The 22,500-nt window shown below is 50.7% G+C and overlaps 2 protein-coding genes across 2 annotated transcripts in view; both read right to left on the bottom strand.

Moving 5' to 3' along the window:
* CARD14 (caspase recruitment domain family member 14) overlaps nt 1–8,383 on the bottom strand; it is a 52,519-nt gene extending 44,136 nt beyond the window's left edge. The window contains 1 exon segment of the mRNA XM_075580032.1: nt 8,035–8,383. The gene's annotated coding sequence lies outside the window, so the exon portion shown is untranslated.
* Nucleotides 8,384–16,535: 8,152 nt separating this feature from the next.
* GAA (alpha glucosidase) overlaps nt 16,536–22,500 on the bottom strand; it is a 33,154-nt gene continuing 27,189 nt past the window's right edge. The window contains 8 exon segments of the mRNA XM_075580031.1: nt 16,536–17,357; nt 17,938–18,090; nt 18,337–18,501; nt 20,814–20,912; nt 21,126–21,267; nt 21,356–21,504; nt 21,616–21,767; nt 21,939–22,072. Of these exon segments, the coding sequence (XP_075436146.1) occupies nt 17,295–17,357; nt 17,938–18,090; nt 18,337–18,501; nt 20,814–20,912; nt 21,126–21,267; nt 21,356–21,504; nt 21,616–21,767; nt 21,939–22,072 (1,057 nt within the window). The 3' untranslated portion in view covers nt 16,536–17,294.

Genomic DNA, 22,500 nt, shown 5'->3' with positions numbered 1-22,500 from the left:
GCCAAACTCGTACGGGACCTGCGTCTCCCCGAGCGGTCTCGCTCCTGCTGAAACACGCCGAGCGGGAGCCGGGACACAGCTCCAACTCGCACTTTTTATAAAATCGCCCTATTCTCGTACTTCCGAGGCTCTCGCCTAGCGCGCTCCTCGCAAATGTCATCGCGCCACTCCAAGGGCGGCGGGATGGGGTTTGCGGCAGGACTTAGAAAACATTTTTTTATTTTTATTGCATCGGATTGAAGCCGGGAGTGTCCGGAGCTGATCCGCATTAGTATCAGCTCCGGAGACCCGCATTAGTATCAGCTCCGGAGACCCCCGCATTAGTATCAGCTCCGGAGACCCCCATTAGTATCAGCTCCGGAGACCCGCGTTAGTATCAGCTCCGGAGACCCGCATTAGTATCAGCTCCGGATATCCGCATTAGTATCAGCTCCGGAGACCCGCATTAGTATCGGCTCCGGAGACCCGCATTAGTATCGGCTCCGGAGACCCGCATTAGTATCAGCTCCGGAGACCCGCATTAGTATCAGCTCCGGAGATCCGCATTAGTATCGGCTCCGGAGACCCGCAATAGTATCAGCTCCGGAGACCCGCATTAGTATCAGCTCCGGAGATCCGCATTAGTATCGGCTCCGGAGACCCGCAATAGTATCAGCTCCGGAGACCCGCATTAGTATCGGCTCCGGAGACCCGCATTAGTATCAGCTCCGGAGACCCGCATTAGTATCGGCTCCGGAGACCCGCATTAGTATCAGCTCCGGAGACCCGCATTAGTATAAGCTCCGGAGACCCGCATTAGTATCAGCTCCGGAGACCCGCATTAGTATCGGCTCCGGAGACCCGCATTAGTATCGGCTCCGGAGACCCACGTTAGTATCAGCTCCGGAGACCCGCATTAGTATCGGCTCCGGAGACCCGCATTAGTATCAGCTCCGGAGACCCGCATTAGTATCAGCTCCGGAGACCCGCATTAGTATCGGCTCCGGAGACCCGCATTAGTATCGGCTCCGGAGACCCGCATTAGTATCGGCTCCGGAGACCCGCATTAGTATCGGCTCCGGAGACCCGCATTAGTATCAGCTCCGGAGACCCGCATTAGTATCAGCTCCGGAGACCCGCATTAGTATCAGCTCCGGAGACCCGCATTAGTATCAGCTCCGGAGACCCGCATTAGTATCAGCTCCGGAGACCCGCATTAGTATCAGCTCCGGAGACCCGCATTGGTATCAGCTCCGGAGACCCGCATTAGTATCGGCTCCGGAGACCCGCATTAGTATCAGCTCCGGAGACCCGCATTGGTATCAGCTCCGGAGACCCGCATTAGTATCGGCTCCGGAGACCCGCATTAGTATCAGCTCCGGAGACCCGCATTAGTATCAGCTCCGGAGACCCGCATTAGTATCAGCTCCGGAGACCCGCGGCATCAATCCAATGACATAAAAATACATTTACAGGCAGCTTCATGACCCTAGCGGCTAACCGGTAAGGTTATGAAGGGGTTAAATACCAGTGCCTGGTTTATTGGGGGTAGAGGGGGTGGGCGGAGGTGGTATTTGGCCCATCGTGGCTGTTTAGGCCTTGTGTGAGGGCTGCGGGAGGAGTAAACCCCTTAATTACCTTAGTGGCTACTACCGCTAAGGTAATGAAGGGGTTACCCCTCCCGCTACCCACTTGCAAGGCCTAAACACCCACCATGGGCCAAATACCACCTCCACCCACCCCCTCTACCCCCAATAAACATTAAAACACAATACTATCCAATACACCCATTGATTGTCAGTGTGGTTACCTATGCCCTCAATGGGAGCAAAGATAACCCCAATGGCAAAGAATGGGCACCGACCCTACCCACCTCCCTCTACTCCCAACAACCCCCCCCCCTCCTTCCCAACACATACAGTACAATAATGGGCAAAATCCCTACTATCCAGATCTGGATAATAGCTTATTTGCCCATTAAAAATAAAACATTATCCTGCCAGCATAAAGTAAATAAAAGTTCTACTTACCCCTGCCAGGAAGAAGGCTGTCCTCATCCCGTCCTCCACGTCATTATCCTGCTTGGGCAGCAACATTACAATTAAAAAACAAACTAATGGCCACTAACCCCTTAATCACCTTAGCGGTGAGTAACCGCTATAGTAATTAAGGGGTTAACCACCCTTCCCCCTGTTATTCACCCAGGAGGTCTAACCACCCTCCCGGGGCAACTACCCCAACCCCTTCCAATATAACAATGAATGGGCAATCTACCAATAAAAAAAACAAGCACTGAATAAAATAAATTACATTGCAATACAAAAAAATGCCAATAAACCAATTGATTGGCACCGTGGTACACCATGCCCATATAATATGGGCATGGTTTGCCACTATGGGAATGAATGGGCAAAAAAAACCAGGCTCCAAATAACACACATTTAAATAAAACAAGCATTCACACATTGATTGTGACTGCGGTAAACCCTGTCCACAATATATGGGCATGGATCGCCACACTGACAATGAATAATGGGCAAGCGAAAAAAAAACATAACACAAAATACAATATATAACAATTAAAACAAGCATTTGCCAAAAAATTTATTGCTTGTCACAGTGCTTACCTATAGCCCGAAAGGGGCATAGATAAACATATTGGTAGCCAATGGGCAACTTATAAAAAAAAAAAAAGGCAATGAAATAAAATACAATCAATGTTTTTCTTACCTTTTATGTCTTCACCCTCCGATTTCGAGTTCATCAGCAACGTTTTGACCGACGACGCAATGCTCCTCAATAGCCGATGGTGCTCTGGTAAAGTTCTTCTTTCCTCTTTCTTTTCTTCTTTATTTGTAATCCAATTGGGGGCGGATGTTGTCCCGTCGTCTTCTTAGCTACAAATGAGACAGGACGGGCCTTATATAAGGCCTGTGACGTCACATTTGAGTGTCAAATGGTACACCCCCCCAATCTGATTGGCTGGTGTACCATGTGACTGTTTTTTTTTTTTTTAAAGGATGTGACATCATCTTAAAGGATGGGAAGCCAGCCAATCAGGAAGGGTATGCTTACCTCCCTTTAAAATGTTGTCACCAGAAAAAATGGCTGCCATCACATGGTACTACAACCAATTGGATTGTGAGAAACACCATGTGAGGCATCACATGCTACACCCCCAATCTGATTGGTTTAAGTACCATGTGACAGCAAACATTTAAAGCTGTTTTTATTTACATTTGAATAACACCGTATTGTAGCAGGGGGTCTCCGGAGCTGAACCGCATTAATTTCAGGTTCAGGGGCCCCCTGCTTCTCGAATTACAGTATGGGGCGCCAGTATCTCCCCAATAATGTTGAAATCATCTGCGTCACATGACCGGGACATTTACACATACAGGAGATACCAGCACCCCATATAGGTGCCTGTAACACGGCAAACAGGGGTCCCCGAGGCTGAAATCAATGCAGTTCTGCTCTGGGAACCCCCTGCTACAATACGGTGTTATTAAAATGTAAATAAAAACACTACGATTGCCTGTAAGAGCTGTGCAGAAAGATGCGGCTCTCTCTGTGCAGGAAGATGCGGCTCTCTCTGTGCAGTTCTCTACACGACTCTTACAGACTGCGGACAGATCACACGGGGAGAACTTTGAGAGAGGCTAAGATCACATCGCTGCTGCCCGTACGGTGTTGGCATTTTCCTACCTCACGGTTTGTGACTTGTGGTAATGGTTTCTGAATCTTTCTGAATATCGTGATAACACAAATGACAAACCGTTTGATGGGGTCATGCCAAACCGTTTGATGGGTCATGCCAAACCGTTCGATGGGGTCATGCCAAACCTTTCGATGGGGTCATGCCAAACCATTCGATGGGGTCATGCCAAACGGTTCCATGGGGTCATGCCAAACGGTTCCATGGGGTCATGCCAAACAGTTCCACTGGGTCATGCCAAACAGTTCCATGGGGTCATGCCGAACAGTTCCATGGGGTCATGCCAAACCGTTCCATGGGGTCATGCCAAACCGTTCCATGGGGTCATGCCAAACCGTTCCATGGGGTCATGCCAAACCGTTCGCTGGGGACATACCAAACCGTTAGATGGGGTCATGCCAAACCGTTAGATGGGGTCATGCCAAACCATTCGAGATGGCAGTGATTTTATCAAGGCTACTAAAATAGGCCCCTTTGTCTTTAATTGTTGCCCCTTTGCTGTTGGGGACGGAGTGGGTGTTATAGTAATAATAATATTGTTTTTCTTATATTGCGCCGACACTGTACAAAGAATTTCTGCAGGCACAGCGAGTCCCTGCCCCGATGAGCTCACAATCTATGTTTGGTGCCTGACGCACAGGGAGATAAAGTGAGGTCAAGGTCCAAGGAGCCGACACCAGGAATTGAACTCCTGACGAAGTTGGCCGTGAGCCAATGAAACGCGCAGCGCGCGAGAGAGGAGGAGAAACAACCCCAGACAACCGGAGAATCGTGACGTCAGAGCTGTAGGGGAACCGAGCGCAATTTTCCAGCGGCCGCATGGGGAGAGCGCACAAGGCAGAACCAGAGAGCCGAGGCGTCCACCGGAGTCTGGGGGATCAAGAGACTTTTGCAACGAAACCTTTTGATGCCCTGAAAGACATTACCAAATGTGAGTGTGCATCCAAAGGGACTGTTTCATTCTGTGTATATTGTATTAAAGGTTCTTTTACATATTGCACTATCAGTCCCTGTTTCTCTTATCCTCACTCACGATCCAAGTTCACCTGCACCTACAGCTGTATTCACCCCACCACTGTTACAGCACGGATGGGCTGATGTCTAACCACTGAATTTGTCAAGCAACCACTCCCTCATGTTTTGTTTATCAATTGAACTGGGTTCCCCTGCTTCAGAGTCAGCCCAAATCATTAACATTAACCAATCAGAACGCTCCCTTTAACTACACTCATGCTGCTTCTTATTGCACAAGAACGGATGCCTAGTGGATCTGGTTCTAAGACACGGAAAGCTGTGATTGGCTCAGACCGTCAACCCCATCGCCTCTCTAAACAGCCGATAAGGACTTCCCATTTGCCCACAGCTCGTGGTCTGAGCTTCCCTATCTCAGGCTCCCAGGGATACTACTCACGCCCCTAAATACTAACACACAGAGATCCACAAAGAGAAAACAAATGCACACTCAGACTGAGCTCCATACACACAGAAGATCACAGATGTGGGGCATTAGCGGTGACATCTGTGATGTTAGGGGATTCGGGACCAATAAATGGTCCTTTACGGAAAAAGTGCTGAGTCCAATCAGTGAGACACAGCCACTAACAGGAAAACTCAGTGAGAGACCAACAGGAAAACTCAGTGAGAGACCAACAGGAAAACTCAGTGAGAGACCAACAGGAAAACTCAGTGAGAGACCAACAGGAAAACTCAGTGAGAGACCAACAGGAAAACTCAGTGAGAGACTAACAGGAAAACTCAGTGAGAGACCAACAGGAAAACTCAGTGAGACACAGCCACTAACAGGAAAACTCAGTGAGAGACCAACAGGAAAACTCAATGAGAGACCAACAGGAAAACTCAGTGAGAGACCAACAGGAAAACTCAGTGAGAGACCAACAGGAAAACTCAGTGAGAGACCAACATGAAAACTCAGTGAGAGACCAACATGAAAACTCAGTGAGAGACCAACAGGAAAACTCAGTGAGAGACCAACAGGAAAACTCAGTGAGAGACCAACAGGAAAACTCAGTGAGAGACTAACAGGAAAACTCAGTGAGACACAGCCACTAACAGGAAAACTCAGCGAGAGACCAACAGGAAAACTCAGTGAGAGACTAACAGGAAAACTCAGTGAGAGACCAACAGGAAAACTCAGTGAGAGACCAACAGGAAAACTCAGTGAGAGACTAACAGGAAAACTCAGTGAGACACAGCCACTAACAGGAAAACTCAGCGAGAGACCAACAGGAAAACTCAGTGAGAGACTAACAGGAAAACTCAGTGAGAGACCAACAGGAAAACTCAGTGAGAGACCAACAGGAAAACTCAGTGAGAGACCAACAGGAAAACTCAGTGAGAGACCAACAGGAAAACTCAGTGAGAGACCAACAGGAAAACTCAGTGAGAGACTAACAGGAAAACTCAGTGTGTTCTGGCCCAATCACACCCTGAGAGACAGGCAGGTTAACTCAATCCCATATATCAAGCAAGGGACCCGTATTACTCGCTGAAGTGTTTATTTGGGGCAACAACATACAAATAAAGAGGGGGGGGGAAGTACTGAGGGAACACTGGGACATACGAGTAATGGAGGGGATGGGGAGCTATGGGGGAAGAGGGATAAATGCAGGATATAGGGATAGGTAATAACCAGTAACTTTACCAGGATAGGTAAAAACCAGTAACTTTCCCAGGATAGGAGAGATGTCTGCTCAGGGTGGCTGCTGGTACTAAGAGACAGCATGCTGGTCTGGGCTGATGGGAAATTAACTGGGACAATACCACCTGGCAAGGGCAGGGGGAGCCGTCCATCCTGGTAAAAAGGCAGGGGGGTTGCCAAGGCAACTGGCTGAAGCCAAGAAACCAACAAGGGACCGCAACATTGTTGCAACAGTTAGGCTGAGGAGTGCTGGAAGCACAGTGAGAGACAGACACCAACAGGAAAACTCAGTGAGAGACAGACACCAACAGGAAAACTCAGTGAGAGACCAACAGGACAACTCAGCGAGAGACCAACAGTAAAACTCAGTGAGAGACAGACACCAACAGGAAAACTCAGTGAGAGACAGACAAAAACAGGAAAACTCAGTGAGAGACAGACACCAACAGGAAAACTCAGTGAGAGACAGACACCAACAGGAAAATTCAGTGAGAGACCAACAGGAAAATTCAGTGAGAGACCAACAGGAAAACTCAGTGAGAGACCAACAGGAAAACTCAGTGAGAGACCAACAGGAAAACTCAGTGAGAGACCAACAGGAAAACTCAGTGAGAGACCAACAGGAAAACTCAGTGAGAGACCAACAGGAAAACTCAGTGAGAGACAGACACCAACAGGAAAACTCAGTGAGAGACAGACACCAACAGGAAAACTCAGTGAGAGACAGACACCATCAGGAAAACTCAGTGAGAGACAGACACCAACAGGAAAACTCAGTGAGAGACAGACACCAACAGGAAAACTCAGTGAGAGACCAACAGGAAAACTCAGTGAGAGACAGACACCAATAGGAAAACTCAGTGAGAGACAGACACCAACAGGAAAACTCAGTGAGAGACCAACAGGACAACTCAGCGAGAGACCAACAGTAAAACTCAGTGAGAGACAGACACCAACAGGAAAACTCAGTGAGAGACAGACAAAAACAGGAAAACTCAGTGAGAGACAGACACCAACAGGAAAACTCAGTGAGAGACAGACACCAACAGGAAAATTCAGTGAGAGACCAACAGGAAAATTCAGTGAGAGACCAACAGGAAAACTCAGTGAGAGACCAACAGGAAAACTCAGTGAGAGACCAACAGGAAAACTCAGTGAGAGACCAACAGGAAAACTCAGTGAGAGACCAACAGGAAAACTCAGTGAGAGACCAACAGGAAAACTCAGTGAGAGACAGACACCAACAGGAAAACTCAGTGAGAGACAGACACCAACAGGAAAACTCAGTGAGAGACAGACACCATCAGGAAAACTCAGTGAGAGACAGACACCAACAGGAAAACTCAGTGAGAGACAGACACCAACAGGAAAACTCAGTGAGAGACCAACAGGAAAACTCAGTGAGAGACAGACACCAATAGGAAAACTCAGTGAGAGACAGACACCAACAGGAAAACTCAGTGAGAGACAGACACCAACAGGAAAACTCAGTGAGAGACAGACACCAACAGGAAAACTCAGTGAGACTGATTCCAAATCCGAGACAGAGAATCCTAGAGCCCGGAGAAGTCAGTCACACAGTGACAAAGGGAAACGCTGACACAGGGACACGGTGACACAGGGACACGGTGACACAGTGACACAGTTACAGCATTGTATATACGCCAGCTTTGCTCACCTACCTGTGCTCGGTCTCCTGCCCAGGCTGGGTGCCCCCTGAGCCCTTGCGGTGCCCCCCCACCCCCGAGCCCGTGCTGGCTCAGCTGCTGTGTTCTTGCTCCGTGAGAGAGGCGGGACGGGGAGGGATAGAAGTGGCCGGGCCGGTTCTGTGGCTTACAGTTCTCTCGTGTTTGTGCGGTGTGTGTGAACACGGGGAGACAGCAGCATCACAAGGCTCCTGAGCTCTGGGTGACAGTGGGTGGCTCTGGGTGACACAGTTACACCTGCAGCACAGAGCTACCACCTTTTAGCTTACAAACAGGGAATTTTCTAGAGAGCGAAGCAGCAGAACCAGTTCCTAGACACACAGGCAGCTCCTGCAAGGAACGCGGTCACATACGTATCAAGCGATGCTACGCAGTAAAAACACCTTACGGACTATTCACCACTTTGTCAATAAGGCAATTAATGTTTACCCCTGGGGGTAGAAATCTAGTGCAAGGGCAATCCACACGTGTAGTGCTAGATGTATAAAAAATAAACACATCCTTAGCTTAGCAATAAGTGCTGGATTTATTTCAAGCCACTCACTTTGCAGAGTATATTGATGCTGAATTAAAGTGAAAGCGCTTGGCCACGTAACACCTTGATGTTACAGTCATGTGACCTGACTAACTCCCCAACCCCCCCCCCCCCCCCGTGATGCCTCCATCGGTTTTTGGCAGCTTGCGCCATGCGTTGTCGGAGTCTCCGGCTATGAAGGTGTTAACGCGGAGAGGCGTGCATTTTCTGGCAGGTGGGGCGATAGGTGAAGGAAAAGTTGAATGGTCAACATGAGTCATTGCATCTCCCCTAGACCCGAAGAGAGGGGTGACATTCTGCGCTGCCCATCGCCCGGCGTGTCCCCATCATGTACACATTTCCAAAATCCAGAGGGAGCGTTTCTCCAAGTCACCCAGAAAAGAAGAAACCATATATAGTGTACATATATAGTGAACACCTATAGTGGACTGTTGCAAAGGGGAGGGTGTCTTAGCTCCTTCAATCAGTCTACTTACAGTCTACTTCAATAAAAATAGCAAACTCGCCGGTGGCAAGTGGTCTCAGTGTTCTTCGGGTGTGGTATGTGTGACTATCTCGGAATGAGAGAAAACAGACAAAAAAAAGAACCATACTGGTCTGCACTAGCTCTTTAAAATATTGTAGCAATATATAATGTGCAAAACCCTATGTACTCACACTCTGTACATGGGGTACATTCACATAAGAGTTAGTTGGACGCTCGGCGATCGCGCGCCTTGGGGGAATGGCGTTCCAGCCGTCTCCCGTCCCTCTGCGGTGATTTCGGGTCTCTCCGGGAGACTCTCGGCGGTGTGGTCCGCGTCACTTCCCGTGAAGTTTGACCGGAAAAAGACCGTGAAGCGGATAGTGAATGGATCCTCCTAGCATCTCAAACAGGCGTGTAGATGTCTGGGTGCCTCATGTGTCACTAGATTGTAAACTCTTTGGGTAGGGTAACCTTTTGTAAGGGGGACCCTGTATTTATGTCCATGGTAATTCATCTACTACATATTTTGGAAAGCTGTGGTTGGTTCGCTAAGCATTTGGACACCTCTTAAGCCATCGGAACCAAATTTTGCGTGATGGTTCCTGAGCAGGTTTGTGGGTCTGTGTTTCGATACAATTGGATAGATTCTATAATTAATTCTACGAGTGATTAAAATGTCTCTGGCAAGCAAGACACCCACTGGGTGTTGTACCTGGTAGGCTATCATAATGCACATAGCCTGGTGGCAGATAAAGAGAAACAGGTAGCTATAAAGTTTACACAGCAAGCAGAGGAAGAAAGAGAGGAAGTCAGCTGGCGTGCAAGGAGAAAGTAAGAACGCCGGAGAAGGAGAGAGGGGCGGAGAGATTTGGAGACATCATAAAGGTATTAATGGAAAGTGATGGGAGGGAGAGAGATTAGGGGAGGGAGAGAGAGGAGGGGAGGGAGAGAGATGAGGGGAAGGAGAGAGATGAGGGAAGGGAGAGAGATGAGGTTGGGGGGGGAGGGAGAGAGATGAGGTTGGGGGGGGGGGGAGGGAGATGAGAGGAGGATGAGGTTGGTTTCTTAAAATTCCCGGGCAACTTTAGTCAGTTAATCATAATTATTAAAACAGACAATTCTCATATTTATTAAGCAGCGCTACTCCGCAAACACCTTCCAGCACAGCTCATTAAACATGTCCCCTTATAGCCCATTCAAGTGCAAGGCGTCTTCCAGACAAACGCACTGCTTAGAAAAGATGCCCTTCTTGTTAGCAGGATCCTGTTACTGGGTTACATACATGCTGCTGTGGTCGGGAACTTTGCAGAGTGAGAACCCGCTCCGCATGAGGAGGCCCTGCAGCAGATTGCAGCGTTAATGAGGGATGGTCTGAAGGTGACTAATGACCCTGTATAACAAGTTGTGTTTTGTGAATCTGCGTTGTGCACAGGCCATGTGAGGCAGGAGTTATGTGGAAACCAGAGGGCAGGGTGGGTGTGAGATCGGATCATTGAGGCTGTGCCATCTCACAGTGTGAGAGGGTTACAGCACGTGCCTGGCACTGCCATCTCTCCTACACAGAGGATCTGAGTGCAGCAAACACAAGGGGGGCAGAGAGGTCACCCGTGGCTCCACCGCCCTGTGATATCTAGCATCCGTGGCTCCACCGCCCTGTGAAACCTAGCATCCGTGGCTCCACCGCCCTGTGAAATCTCACACCTGTGGCTCCACCGCCCTGTGAAACCTAGCATCCGTGGCTCCACCGCCCTGTGAAACCTAACATCTGTGGCTCCACCGCCCTGTGAAACCTAGCATCCGTGGCTCCACCGCCCTGTGAAACCTAACATCCGTGGCTCCACCGCCCTGTGAAACCTAGCATCCGTGGCTCCACGCCCTGTGAAGCCTAGCATCTGTGGCTCCACCGCCCTGTGAAATCTAGCACCTGTGGCTCCACCGCCCTGTGAAACCTAGCATCCGTGGCTCCACCGCCCTGTGAAACCTAGCATCCGTGGCTCCACCGCCCTGTGAAACCTAACATCCGTGGCTCCACCGCCCTGTGAAACCTAGCAACCGTGGCTCCACCACCCTGTGAAACCTAGCAACCGTGGCTCCACCGCCCTGTGAAACCTAGCATCCGTGGCTCCACCGCCCTGTGAAACCTAACATCCGTGGCTCCACCGCCCTGTGAAACCTAGCATCTGTGGCTCCACCGCCCTGTGAAACCTAGCAACCGTAGCTCCACCGCTCTGTGAAATCTAGCAACCGTGGCTCCACCGCCCTGTGAAGCCTAGCACCCACAGCTCCACCACCCTGTGAAACCTAGCACCCGCGGATCCACAACCCTGTGAAACCTAGCACCCTTTGCTCCACCACCCTGTGAAACCTAGCACCTGTGGCTCCACCGCCTTGTGAAACCTAGCACCTGTGGCTCCACCGCCCTGTGAAACCTAGCACCTGCGGCTCCACCGCCCTGTGAAACCTAACATCCGTGGCTCCACCGCCCTGTGAAACCTAGCACCCGAGGCTCAACCGCCCTGTGAAACCTAGCACCCGTGGCTCCACCACCCTGTGAAACCTAGCACCCGCGGATCCACAACCCTGTGAAACCTAGCACCCTTTGCTCCACCACCCTGTGAAACCTAGCACCCGTAACTCCACCACCCTGTGAAACCTAGCACCCGCGGATCCACCACCCTGTGAAACCTAGCACCCGCAGATCCACAACCCTGTGAAACCTAGCACCCTTTGCTCCACCACCCTGTGGAACCTAGCACCCTTTGCTCCACCACCCTGTGAAACCTAGCACCCGTGGCTCCACCACCCTGTGAAATGTAGCACTCGCGGCTCCACCACCCTGTGAAACCGAGTACCCGTGGCTCCACCGTCCTGTGAAACCGAGCACCCGCGGCTCCACCGAACTCTGCCCGGGGTTTCAATGGAAAACGAAGTCAGGAGAGACAGGAAGGAAAATTAAATAGTAAACTGAAGGCACATTCTGTGCCGCCCACTGCCAGGGGCTGAGCCAGCGCCAGCGAGAGACGGTAACCGGCACCAAAGCAGGAGATAGAAGTAACCACAGAATGTGCATTTGCATGGCATGTAACCGGAGGCCGGCATACAAACAAGGGCGCTATCGGCGTACTGCCCACCCCAGAGGTGGCGGCATGAATGTATTCGGAAGTAAGCCACCTAAAAATACATTACAAAAATGATGAATTATGTGAAGGGTAAAAATACAGCCAAAATCTTCCTACCCGAGAGAATCCCGGCAGAGGCCTCTAACACGGGGCACGATTTCAGAATTGCTCCTACTTCACGGATAAAGTTCTAGTGTAGGTCTCTTCTTCACACGTACAGAGCTTTCCAAACCTCACAGGTCTCTTCTTCACACGTACAGAGCTTTCCCAACCTCACAGGTCTCTTCTTCACACGTACAGAGCTTTCCCAACCTCACAGGTCTCTTCACACGTACAGAGCTTTCCCAACCTCACAGGTCTCTTCTTCACACGTACAGAGCTTTCCCAACCTCACAGGTCTCTTCTTCACATGCACAGATCTTTCCCAACCTCACAGGTCTCTTCTTCGTGTACACAGAGCTTTCCAACCTCACAGGTCTCTTCTTCGCATGTACAGAGCTTTCCCTACCTCACAGGTCTCTTCTTCACATGTACAGAGCTTCCCAAACCTCACAGGTCTCTTCTTCACATGTACAGAGCTTTCCAACCTCACAGGTCTCTTCTTCATGTGTACAGAGCTTTCCCAAACCTCACAGGTCTCTTCTTCACGTGTACAGAGCTTTCCCAAACCTCACAGGTCTCTTCTTCACATGTACAGAGCTTTCCCAACCTCACAGGTCTCTTCTTCACATGTACAGAGCTTTCCCAACCTCACAAGTCTCTTCTTCACATGTACAGAGCTTCTCAAACCTCACAGGTCTCTTTTTCACATGTACAGAGCTTTCCAAACCTCACAGGTCTCTTCTTCACATGCACAGAACTTTCCCAACCTCACAGGTCTCTTCTTCACACGTACAGAGCTTCCCCAACCTCGCAGGACTCTTCTCCACATGAGCGTTACTCCCCCCCCCCCCCATTCCCCATTGAACATATATATATGAAACAAAATACGGATGTAACGTTTTGGATCATTAATAAGAAGTACTGCACAAGGCGATGATTCACTGGGGCATTTTCCTCTCATCCTGCATTAAACTCTCACCCCCGGGAAGTCATTATATATTAACAGGCCAGTTTGTTTGTATTTTGTGCATGGTTAGTTATACATTGTTATACAGTATAAGCAGTTCTCCTTTTTGCATAAACATTAAGAATCAATTTGAAAGATTCGTTGTGTTACATTCCGATGTTTAAGAAATGAATATTAATACGGAGGATGTCTTATTCATCTTGTTTATTTGGTATGGATTTTTGGACCGTAGGTATTTATTACCGTATGCATTTGGTTTTTATATGGTCATGTATATAATTGTTGTTTTATTTTTACCTTTGTGCGTTTGGCGCTGGCGTTTGGAACTATGAGTTGCCATGACAATATGTGGAGTATATGGCCACTCTCTTTTTTCCCCAGTGGCTGGTGCTCCACCAGTTGCTTGGCAGCTGGCCTGGGGCATTGGCAGGATGGGGGAGATTTGGGGGTGTTTATGCCCTTCCTGGCATCACCGGGGGTCCCCGGAGATCGTGGATGACGGTGTGGGTTGGTGTGGACGGCTTCTCTGGTGGCCGTTTCCCCTGCCCCTATCTCCGTTGTCGCTTGGGGGGGGGGGGGGAGCTTCGGGGCAAGGGCCTAGCGCTCTGCCGTCCTGACTGTGCTCAGGTTCCATAGTTCCCGGGCTCGTGGTGACGTCGCGGGGTTGCCACAGACGTGCCGGTTGCTACACGCACGTACTGGCATGTGCACCCGGCGGTGACAGCCAGCGGTGTCATGCGCGGACCCATTTTTGGGCACAAAATTCTATTTGGCTAGGTTACTTTGAGCATGTTTTTAAGGGGGGGTCCTTGGCACTGTACTTTATACGCCTTGTTAAAGGACATTGTGTCCGAAACGCGTAGGGGGCTGCACAACCCCCCTGGGTGATTATATCATTTTTGAATAAAGAATATTGCATTTTTACCACCGGGCTCCCTGGTCGAGAGCTGCTTTTTTCCTCTCTGGCTCTTGGATTTCTACATGTGCGGCTGGACACGCCACCGCAGGCTCGTGGGGGCTCAGGAGGGGGTAAGGTTTATGCGATTGCTATTGGAAGAGTCTCGTATTTCAGAATTGATTTAGCTTCTCTCCAATGAGATTAACTTCCGGTTGATCTGTTATCACCCCGGTTGTGTTTCTGCAGGAGATGTTATGCTTTCATCTCACCGGTTTATACCCACTCCATAATAATCTTACTCCAGGGGCTCACTCATAAAGACAGATTGTTTATATTCCTAAATCATCGGAGCCCCCAATTTCACGTATGTATACAAACTCCGCAACTTCTCCAGCAGAGGCCTCATATTGCAGGATATATCTGTTTTCATCTTTTAGGGGTTAGGTACCATCCAATTATTATTTCGGACATGTTCTCTCGTGTCGTTGTGCCTATCGAGGTTTCTGACGCCTTGTCCAGATCACGTAATCTCGATCGAGCTTTAAATCCTCGCCCCATTCCCCTATATACGGTAAGTGTGGTCAGGCGTTAGGTATATCTTTGTAATTAACCTTTTCCGACACCTCCCATTTCTGCATGTGTCAGTTCTGGGACTTCTTGAAAGAATATACATCTTACCGCGCTCCTCCCTATAGAAGTTCGCTGCTGGTATAAAGACGGGCCTTACATATAGAAAAAGAACGACTCCGGCGCTCCTACCAATTAGGCCAAAATCAGAGTGATCTCATGAATAAGAGTTATTTCATTAAACCCCTTTGGCCAAAGCGTTATAAGCCTGCAGCCAACGTCAAGGCATGACCAAATTTGCAGGTACCTACACTGAATATATGTAATTATTGTCCCATGGACTAGTGAAAGGGTGAGAAAGCCCTGAAGGGGTTAAATAAAGCATATGTTTTTGGGAGTAGTGCAATTAAAAGCTGGCCAAAGCCAGTATCATCGTTACCTTACCGTACAGGTAAACTGTGGGGGCACAAATTCCCTGGTGTGACTATAATGAAACTTACATATATTTATTTCCGCCACCCATATACATTCACCTACTCTTGGAGGGTGATGTGCAGACCGACACTTCAGGCCTTTCGCACTATTCCATGGGACAATAATTACATATATTCAGTGTAGGAACCTGCAAATTCGTTCATGTGGCTGCAGGCTTATAACGCTTTGGCCAAAGGGGGTTTAACTAAATAAACCTTATTAACGAGATCACCATTTTATTTTAACCTAATTGGTAGGAGCGCAGGAATCGTTCTTTTTGTGGTTCTGGGAAAGCTGATGTTTACGACATTTTTTTTTTTTTTAGGATGCATTGTCAAAATTGTAGGTATTGTCAAAATTGTAGGTATTTGAATAAATCTAAATCAGGGATTTCATATTTAGAACATTGGTCCCGATATTTAAGCAATTTCCCTTTCTGGAGCATATCGCTCACCGTTTTAATGCTTTTAGTTTTGCATAAAACAATAATTCTTGTATTACATCACAGGGAGGAATTCGGATTTACAAAGGGGGAAGAACAATTTATGTTTCAATCTTGTTTTGTTCCAAATATCAAGAATGAATTTTGTAAAGCCGGTCTGCACAATCACTTCATGTTCAGAGCTGCAGCTACTTGTATTAGTGGGCGTCTGTGTCACTGCAGTCCAGCACAGAACAGGTTAAGCAGCTGATCGGCGTAACTTCCAGTAACAGGCGGAGCGATCAGGAATGTGACATGTATGCAGTTATGTCATTCCTGAAATACATTCCGATAACTAGAGCAGAGAGGTTATACAGGTGCCGCCCTGCTGCCCAGACCCCACGCTCCCCCTCTCACCCTGCGCAGGTAGGGGAGGTGACACGCATTGGCATTACTCTGGGGGGGGGGGGGGAGAACAGGGAATGACCGATCACGCTGACCAATCAAGAAACTGGCAAATTAAACGGAAGGTTTGAAATTTGCGGCACGGCTGGGTTAAAGTGGGTAAAAGAATGGCAGCAGTGAGGGCGGACGGACAGCCCCACCCGCCCCGGGCCCGGCTTCATTCTGTCCCACCCACAACTAAGGCTAAATATTCACAGATATATTCTGGCTGCCACAGACTTTCCTCAGGGCGAAACGATATAAAACCATTATTATATTACACCCTGAGAAGGTCTCCCCGCTTCCATCAAAACGACGTGTTTGGGAATTTTTCTTGGAATAAATGCCGGTTTTTGGTTATATTTTTGATGTGCTTTGTTATTAACTTTTCTGCGTATTTGATAGCCCGCTGCGCAAACTGGACGCCGTTACGGCATTCACACCCGTACGCACAGGACGATGCTAAAAAAAACAAAATCAGACTATTCCTCGTTTATTTGTAAATGATTTACAGGGAAACTCCAGTTCCGGGACCGGTAACACAGAGTCCAGTTCCCGGGAGAGAGTCGCAGACGGAACAATCCTCCGACGACAACAGAACAAACTTCTAACACAGAACTTTCCTCAAGGAGTTCAGAACAGAACCAGGAGAACGCTCTACGCTTCCCCAAAACTCCCTGCAGGACAAGGACAGGAACGCCGGGCAGATGTCCTGTCTACATCAAGCAGCCGAACCTCTCCAGAAAATAAACATGCAGCAATATAGACATGTACAGAGTATCAGAGAACACTTTTGAGATTCTCTATCTGAAAATAAAAAAAAATAAGAAAACCTAAAATACCCTAACTCTATCGCATAGAAACTCTCGGAAATGTCAACGGAAAATCGATGGGAGTTTGGTAAACCCTCCATTGTCCATCGTTTACTGAATAACCCCCATTACACAGCTCAGTATGTTCCTTCACAGGGGGTGGGAGCAAAACGTCAAGACTTCAAAATACATCCACTTTTTTTTATCCAGTGTAACAAGCTTCCCTTAATTCCTAGCAGCGACCGCTGGGGGGCGTCCCATCCAAAAACACTGTGCCGGGGGGGGGGGGGGGAGGAGACGGGGCATCCCATCCAGGGAACTGTGCCGCAGGGAGAGGACGGGGCGTCCCACAGCCCAAGCACAGCGCCAGTGGGGGGAGGAGGAGATGGGGCATCCCACAGCCCAATGTTCGCTCAGGCCGGCTCCCTCAGGACCATGTGATCACAAACTGCTCTCCTATTGGCAGCAAGAGTTTGGGCACCGTCAGTACCTGCAACAAGCAGAGAGGGAGAGGGTATATGGGGTAATAGGAGGGGTTATAGGGAGGGGGTATATGGGGTAATAGGAGGGGTTATAGGGAGCGGGTATATGGGGTAATAGGAGGGGTTATAGGGAGGGGGTATATGGGGTAATAGGAGGGGTTATAGGGAGGGGGTATATGGGGTAATAGGAGGGGTTATAGGGAGCGGGTATATGGGGTAATAGGAGGGGTTATAGGGAGGGGGTATATGGGGTAATAGGAGGGGTTATAGGGAGCGGGTATATGGGGTAATAGGAGGAGTTATAGGGAGAGGGTATATGGGGTAATAGGAGGGGTTATAGGGAGGGGGTATATGGGGTAATAGGAGGGGTTATAGGGAGCGGGTAAATGGGGTAATAGGAGGGGTTATAGGGAGAGGGTATATAGGGTAATAGGAAGCGGGTATATAGGGCAACGGGAGGAGCTATAGGGAGCGGTTATGGGGGGGGGGGGGGGGACGCTTGCTGGGTATATATAGGTGAATGTGCTAGTTCCCCACCACCCTCCTGTAATGTTTACCAGCCCCCACTTGTGGGCACATGGAGGGTACCTTGGTATCCATGCGGTAGGTGAAGTCCTCACTAGGCACTCCGTTCACCAGCACCGTTTTGGGGGGGCTGGACACCCCATATACGGACACCGACTCCAGCTTCAGCCCATCCACCTCGCTGTTCACTCGGATGAGCTCACTCAACAGCGCATTCTGTAACAGCCAGCAGAGTGTCAGCTCTGCAGCCAAACGCAGGCAGCACCACCTCACAAAAAAAGGGACCTCACTGAAACCTCAAGGGGACCAGAGATTTAGGGACATAACCTGTGGTGACACAGGTGGGTGCGCGTACAATAGGCAGATTAATGGTCATTTCCAAGGGACCGCCATTTATCAAGCGGCGAGTATATGCTTTACATGGTAACCCTACCCCTGCAGTGCACAGGCGCCAGGACTCACATTTGCAGCCAGGAAGACGACGTGGGTGTAATCTCCTCTCTCAAATGTCCCCAGGCTGTCCCCGTCATCCCAGAACAGATCCCCGCGGGCAACCCCCTCCGGTGACAGGGCCACCAGCAGCACCACGGGGTTCTTCCGTGACTCCTCCGTGGTCAGACCGGGGATCTGGGGGCAGGAACCAGGAGGTGCGGGGTTAATAAAAACCTGCTGTATTTTAATACCAAAGAACTAACTTACTGGGGAAACGTTACTCTGTGTCACACGGGGGTAACATATAGAAGGGGGTAACATATAGAAGGGGGTAACATATAGAAGGGGTCACTATAGGACATTTACTCCTGCATCTATACACAGGCTACGATATACTGTACATACAGTATATACACGTATGTATCCAGAGAGAGACCCAGAGAGAGAGACCCAGAGAGAGAGACCCAGAGAGAGAGACCCAGAGAGAGAGACCCAGAGAGAGAGACCCAGAGAGAGAGACCCAGAGAGAGAGACCCAGAGAGAGAGACCCAGAGAGAGAGACCCAGAGAGAGAGAGACCCAGAGAGAGAGAGACCCAGAGAGAGAGACCCAGAGAGAGAGACACACACCAGACTGACTCAGATACAAAATCGGAAACACACACACACACGACAGATTTAGATACACAAAGATACAAAGCAGACTGACTCAGCCACACACACACACGAGATACAAAGCAGACTGACTGTGTTATTTATATGATTGCCATGTGTATTACTACTGTGAAGCGCTATGTACATCAATGGCGCTATACAAATAAAGACATACAATACTAATTCACACACACACACACACACACACACACACACACACGGAGCGCAGAGTTTCTTGTATTCTCTGCACCTCGGGGAGTGTGGCGAATAGAAGAGAATGTGAAAGTTACAGGCCTGAGGATTAGGGGGGGGGGGGGGTGGGGGGCAGCCACTATGTGAGGACCCCCTAAATAAATATATATACATATATTCAGTAGCTACAACACTTAATTGGGAGTTTGTATCAGGCGGTGTGCAAGTCGGCGTGAGGCAGCGTGTGTCAGCGTGTGCAGTGTGTGTGTGTGTGTGTGTGTCAGCGTGCGCAGTGTGTGTGTGTGTGTCAGCGTGCGCAGTATGTGTGTGTGTGTGTGTGTGTGTCAGCGTGCGCAGTGTGTGTGTGTGTGTCAGCGTGCGCAGTGTGTGTGTGTGTGTGTGTCAGCGTGCGCAGGGTGTGTGTGTGTGTGTCAGCGTGCGCAGGGTGTGTGTGTGTCAGCGTGCGCAGGATGTGTGTCAGCGTGCGCAGGATGTGTGTGTCAGCGTGCGCAGGGTGTGTGTGTGTGTGTGAGCGTGCGCAGGGTGTGTGTGTGTGTGTGTGTGTCAGCGTGCGCAGGGTGTGTGTGTGTGTGTGTGTGTCAGCGTGCGCAGGGTGTGTGTGTGTCGGCGTGCGCAGGGTGTGTGTGTGTCGGCGTGTGCAGTGTGTGTGTGTGTCGGCGTGTGCAGTGTGTGTGTGTGTCGGCGTGTGCAGTGTGTGTGTGTGTCAGCGTGCGCAGGGTGTGTGTGTGTGTGTGTGTCAGCGTGTGCAGTGTGTGTGTGTGTGTGTGTCGGCGTGTGCAGTGTGTGTGTGTGTGTGTCGGCGTGTGCAGTGTGTGTGTGTGTGTGTGTGTGTGTGTCGGCGTGTGCAGTGTGTGTGTGTGTGTCGGCGTGTGCAGTGTGTGTGTGTGTGTCGGCGTGCGCAGGGTGTGTGTGTGTGTGTGTCGGCGTGCGCAGGGTGTGTGTGTGTGTGTGTCGGCGTGCGCAGGGTGTGTGTGTGTGTGTGTCGGCGTGCGCAGGGTGTGTGTGTGTGTCAGGGTGTGTGTGTGTGTCAGGGTGCACAGGGTGTGTGTGTGTCAGCGTGCGCAGGGTGTGTGTGTCAGCGTGCGCAGTGTGTGTGTGTGTCAGCGTGCGCAGTGTGTGTGTGTCAGCGTGCGCAGTGTGTGTGTGTCAGCGTGCGCAGTGTGTGTGTGTCAGCGTGCGCAGTGTGTGTGTGTCAGCGTGCGCAGTGTGTGTGTGTGTCAGCGTGCGCAGTGTGTGTGTGTCAGCGTGCGCAGTGTGTGTGTGTCAGCTTGCGCAGAGTGTGTGTGTGTGTGTCAGCGTGCGCAGAGTGTGTGTGTGTGTGTCAGCGTGCGCAGGGTGTGTGTCAGCGTGCGCAGGGTGTGTGTCAGCGTGCGCAGGGTGTGTGTCAGCGTGCGCAGGGTGTGTGTCAGCGTGCGCAGGGTGTGTGTCAGCGTGCGCAGGGTGTGTGTCAGCGTGCGCAGGGTGTGTGTCAGCGTGCGCAGGGTGTGTGTCAGCGTGCGCAGGGTGTGTGTCAGCGTGCGCAGGGTGTGTGTCAGCGTGCGCAGGGTGTGTGTCAGCGTGCGCAGGGTGTGTGTGTGTGTGTGTCGGCGTGCGCTCTCTGTGGGGCAGCTCCGACTCTTGCTCCCCCACCCCAGCCTCTTACCTGCATTGGGATGATGTAGCCGCCTCGTAAGTGAATGTTTATGGAGTCCAGTGGCGCCGGGAGGAGGACCCACTGCCCCTTACTCCGAATCCGTGCGCCCTGCGGAGTGCGAGCAGGAGATGGAGTTATACACGGGGGGGGGGAGGGTGACTTGTGATGTCAGAGTGATGTCACTACGAGGGCTAATGGTCCTGGGATACAGCGGAACCACCTGCAAGCGTGCAAACGGGACCGGCACCGCGGCGAGCGCGAGAACGGGACCGCGGCGAGCGCGAGAACGGCACCGCGGCGAGCGCGAGAACAGGGACCCACCGATCGAGACCCGTACCACGTCCCCGGGGGAAAGTATCCATTCACTTCCGTCTTCCCCTGATCCAGGACGGGGGTGACCAGCAGCGCCGACCCCCACAGGAACTGACGGTCAATCGCCCACGTGTTCGGGTCAGAGGGGAACCTGGTGGGGGGGGGAGAGAGACGAGACATTCAGTGTCCTGCAGAGCGGCCACGTACCCCCGCTCCTTCCCACCAGCACCGAGACTCACTCCATGAAGAGAGCGCGCACCACGACCTCGCCTGCGCTGTGCGCTTTGTGGAACAGCGTGTAGAGATACGGGAGCAGCGAGTAGCGGATGTATAGCGCCGTCTTTATGGCCTCCTGAGCCGGCTTACTGAAAACATATGGCTCCTGGGACTGGGAGAGACAGGGGTGTATGAATTATATGGAGAGAGAGAGATGGAGAGGGGGAGAGAGGGGGAGAAAATAGAAAGAAGTAGAGAGAGAGACAGATCGGCGCTCGGAGACCTCGGATTCCAGGTTGTTGTGGTTTCTCATGAAGGGGTAGAAAGCCCCGAGCTGGCTCCATCGCACACACAGCTCCTCAGTGGTGTTACCCCCAAATCCACAGATATCCGCCCCCACCAGTGGGACCCCGTACATGTTAAACAGAAGCATGGCTGGGGAGGGGGAGAGGGGAAAAGTCAGAACAGCCACAGCACTGGGGGGGTTGGGGGGGGGAGGGAATAGGAATGACATCACACACACCCCCCCTTCGCGCGCACATACACACACACACACACACACACACACACACCAGCCCCCACCTCACACACGTGTGTGTAACTTACCGGGTACAGAGTAATGTAACTGCTCCCAGGTGCTCTTCACATCTCCGGTCCAGTGACCCGCGTAGCGTCCGTGACTCGCAAACGTGGAGCGAGAGATGACGAAAGGACGCTTCTGCCGAATCTTCACCAAGGCGCTGAGCAGGGGGGGGGGAGACGGGTTATTTAAAGATGTCCGCTCTATCACAGAACAAGCCGAGAGCAGCACAGAAAAAAGTGACTTTATATATCAAGAAAATCATGTATTTGTGCAATGGTGCGTACACACACACACACACACACACACACACACACACACACACACACACACACACACACACACACACACACACACACACACACACACACGCAGAGGAACCTGGTTCAACTCCAGGTGTCAGCTCCTTGTGACCCAGGGCAAGACACTTTATCTCCCTGTGCCTCAGGCACCAAACACAGATTGTCAGCTCTGCGGGCCAGGGGCTGTGTGTGTAACATGCCTATGTGCTGCGTACCGCGCGCTATACTGTAATTGTGACGCTCTGTGTGCCCCATTGGGAGAACGGTGCTATATGAAATAAAGATA

The sequence above is a fragment of the Ascaphus truei genome, chromosome 22 (genome assembly GCF_040206685.1).
Source record: "Ascaphus truei isolate aAscTru1 chromosome 22, aAscTru1.hap1, whole genome shotgun sequence".
Lineage (NCBI taxonomy): Eukaryota > Metazoa > Chordata > Amphibia > Anura > Ascaphidae > Ascaphus > Ascaphus truei.
This window is presented reverse-complemented; position numbering and strand designations above follow the sequence as displayed.